At 39.9% G+C, this 3796-nt stretch overlaps 1 protein-coding gene across 1 annotated transcript; it reads left to right on the top strand.

Annotated features, from left to right (window-relative positions):
* Window positions 1-2482: 2482 nt before the first annotated feature.
* Window positions 2483-2920, top strand: LOC140246360 (tripartite motif containing 13-like). The gene has a single exon (XM_072325831.1). The coding sequence runs from the start codon at window positions 2483-2485 to the stop codon at window positions 2918-2920; it is 438 nt and encodes a 145-aa protein (XP_072181932.1).
* The last annotated feature ends 876 nt before the right edge of the window (window positions 2921-3796 follow it).

The following is a 3796-nucleotide window of genomic DNA, read 5'->3' as shown; positions in this document are numbered from 1 at the left end:
GCCATGTCTTTAATATTTTGTAATACATTAAATCTTACATAATATGCACTCGCGAGAGACTGACACTCAATACTGACTGTCTTTTACAGACCTCCAATACAATCTTGACAAAAAAGTCAAACAGAAAACATGGTCAAAATGTTCTAAATTCCTTGCATTAAACAGTAAGATGCACAATAAGTGCACATCTTGAGTCCTTTAACCCTATTCTAACGGGGGGGGGGGGGTCAAATTGACCCCCCCGACGTTTCGCGCCACGATTCCGCAACGCGCAAAGATTTTGCCGCGTCGTTTCATGACTTTTTTCATTTGAGTCTCCCGCATATTTTGAGACCAAATTTGCGACGTCCGGGTACTCCGTTCTGAAGTTATGCAATGTTTTGCATATGCATGTCAACCCGAAAACCGCTCAAATTCATGATTTCATGTGCAAATCAAATGCAAACTGTGGTTTTTTGTTTAATGGATATAGATTAGATTATTTCAACTTTTAACCATTGAAATAAATCAATTCTAATGTAGATAAGCTTGAAAAAGTGCCTCCAACAAATTTTGGCAAAAAAACAATAGAAAACAAAAGATCGAAAAAACAAGAAAATACATAAGAAATTAACAAAACAATGAAAAACAAAAGAAAATGATTTTGATTGCGCTATTTTTTTACAAGAAAATTGTTTGATGTGTCTTGAGGAACTCTGACACAAAAATTTAATAATCCTTCAGTCTTTTTGATGGAGTTATAGGTGAAAAGATGATTTCATGTGTTAATTTGCATAATTAATTTATTAAAAAATATGAAATCAAAATTTTTTTATTGTATGACCATGTAATCTTGTAGTTGACATCCGGCTCTATCTTCAGGCAAAATTTTGCGGCGATCGCGCAATCGGCGGCCGAGATCTGAAGGGGGGGTCAAATTGACCCCCCCCCCCAGTAAAAACTTCGTCTCAAATAGCCCAGTTAGAATAGGGTTAAAGGAAAATTCCATCCTGATATTATGTTGTTTGTCTAAAAACAGAAAAATAAGAGCAGATCATTCAAAATTTTGGGGGGATAAAGGGGACAGACCAAAGACTTATGAACTAGAAAATTTTAAAGGGGAAAAAATGGCAACTTCATGGTAATGTATAGGTGTTTGCAGCCCTCTATTCAGTTTTAACCCCCCCCCCAAAAAAAAAAAAAAAAAAAAATCACAAAATTTCATTTTCTAAAGAAAAAAAAATCTTCGAACCTGTTCTTACTGTACAGCACGAGTAACACGCTTCTTCATGTTCCTCTCATCTTTACTCTAATCTCATCTACCTGAACTTTAAACTTAAATGCAAAAAGCAAGCACAACACATGTGCACTCATACGCACACGCACTCACTCGCACATCAAGCGGTAAGTATTCTAATAAACTGTCATATGCACCGACGGAACAATCTGGAACAGACAAAGCTGGAGACCATTGAGACCCATGAGAAAATCATGACAGTAAAATGACTGCTGCTTCTCACTACGTCATTGTTGAGCCACATCGTGTGTCCTCGAATGAATACATTGCATTGAGCTCCTAAGGCTGTTATTGATTTCTGTCACACAGACTTTACACATTCACATTATTATTATGTTTATCATTTTACTTAACCGTGAGGTTTGTTTGGTATATTGCAATACTCTCACATACGATGCATGATACAGTGTTTAAATGCTCTGGTACGATGGAGGGGAGTCAAAGAAGTATAAGTCCCTTGGCTTCTCTTCTGCTTTCTTTCATAGATATAAACTTGCCCCATACCTGAGGTCATGACGGGAGATTGACCTCGTAATAGTCAAATTCAGTAACCCTTGATTTCATCAGACTTTCTTCCAGTTGTGAGCGTATAGGGCTTCCTATTCAATTCAATTCAATAGTTTATTTATGTCCATCATCAAAAAGAAAAGAAAAGAAAAAGTTGACATGATCCAAAGTGATACATCTTTTTTTGTTTCTCTTACACTCGTCTGATAAAGGATTTTTTTTTAAAGATACAATATAAAGTATATACACGAATGATGTCGTAAAAAAGAAACAATGCACTTTGCCATGGCAACAAAAATAGTAAATAATCACAATGATGGAAAACAGTGTTCCACTAAAAAAGCCAAGCTTGTAAGACGTGGAAGGAGGCCTACATACTTAGTATCATATTTCCTCATTCGACATGTTGGGAGTGTGGAAAGACATACCAGCAACCAACAGGTACAAAAAATAATGCCATTCTACCTCTGGCGTCGCCTTTGGAGGCGGAAGCATGAATATGTTAAATACTAGACGTACTGAGTGCAGTGCATCATAAAAGTCTGTCTACTATCTACATGCTGCTTTCTCTCTGTACCCCCCGCCGTCTCTCTCTCTCTCTCTCTTTCACTCAATTTCGATAGTTCTGCTTTTTAGCAATGGCATTGTCTGACATTGTTTGCTCGCGAACACACTCTTGTACACAACTCCACAAGCAACATGGCGTGTGGTGTTGACAAGGCGTTAGAACAGCTTCTCCAGTGTCCGATATGTCATGGCAAACTTAAAGATCCTAAGCTTTTATCCGCATGTGGACATACTTTCTGCAAAGAATGTCTGTCAGGCCTGATCAATCACCACGCTGGGGAGGGCTCTGCGACCATGGAATGTCCACTGTGCCGAAAGAGAATGAGCGTGAGCAGGACGAGGGTTGATAATCTTTTGACTAACTTCATTGCGAATGGCATCATGGAGGTCCATAATGGAATCATGGAAGCACTGGAAATTGCCAAGCGCAGCAATATTCCGAAAAATCCGTGTCCAAAGCATCCCCAAATCGAGATGAAATTCGCGTGCGAACCTTGTCATCAGATCATCTGCAGTGACTGTGCCCTCACGGATCACCTCAAACATGGCGACGGTCCAAAAAGTCTATAAGAAGCAGCTATCGCCAGAGAAAAGAATATGAGTCGTATGGGTAATGAGGTCCGTCGATGGAGGGAGGAACATGCAAACTTTCAGAGCTACCTAACGTCTTTGGGAGCTAAAGGCAACGGGCGGCTTGATGAAGTGGAAACGGCAGTCAACGAAGTCTACAATTCTCGTTTCTCTGAACTACTTCAAACCAAGAAGAGGATGACCGATTACATAACGGAGCAGCGCCAATCAATAGCAAGAGCAATAGGCGAGGTTCTTGAACCGGACAAGGCCGCTACAGCGCTCGTGACTCGAGCTGTGCAGTGCGCTGAAGACCTAAAGGGAAGTGGTCGCTCCGAAGCCATCTTCACATTCTATAAGGACTTCATGGAACAGCTAAACAAAGGTTTGGCAATCAGAACACCGTCAGTGAAGCCAGCAGAAAAAGAAGTGGAGAGCATCATGGCCTTGTACTTCGAAGAGGGAAGCCCGCTAGATACCAACTTCTTCGGGAGGATCAGACGACATGATATGGGAAACGGAGACAGCCCAAGTGGGGTGGAGGACGCAAGCACGTTATCTGTTGCCCCAGAGAGTGATGATGGAGATCTTTAACGTGATTGTGTTAATCAACACGGGAGGACAGAGGGAAGGAGATTTTTTAGTTAGAAATATCCTGGATGCGTATGGATATACAAGAACCAAATAATGATGAAGTGGATTTTATAATGATTTCAGAATCATTCAATGCCAAGAAAGTGCCTGAATATGGATGTGATGTAATGATGGAAACCTTACTTCCTCTCAAAAGATATTATATCTGGCAAAAAAAAAAAAAAAAAAAAAAAAAGGATTCCTGATATTCAAATGAAAGTGAACTGGAATGAAGTTCATCAT

This window comes from Diadema setosum, chromosome 2, assembly GCF_964275005.1.
Source record: "Diadema setosum chromosome 2, eeDiaSeto1, whole genome shotgun sequence".
Classification (NCBI taxonomy): domain Eukaryota; kingdom Metazoa; phylum Echinodermata; class Echinoidea; order Diadematoida; family Diadematidae; genus Diadema; species Diadema setosum.
The sequence above is the reverse complement of the archived record's forward strand: the minus strand, read 5'-3'. Positions and strand labels throughout refer to the sequence as shown.

What these genes read in the sequence shown, in the direction of transcription:
- LOC140246360 (XM_072325831.1), top strand. Translation starts at nt 2,483, where the DNA reads ATGGCGTGTGGTGTTGACAAGGCGTTAGAACAGCTTCTCCAGTGTCCG.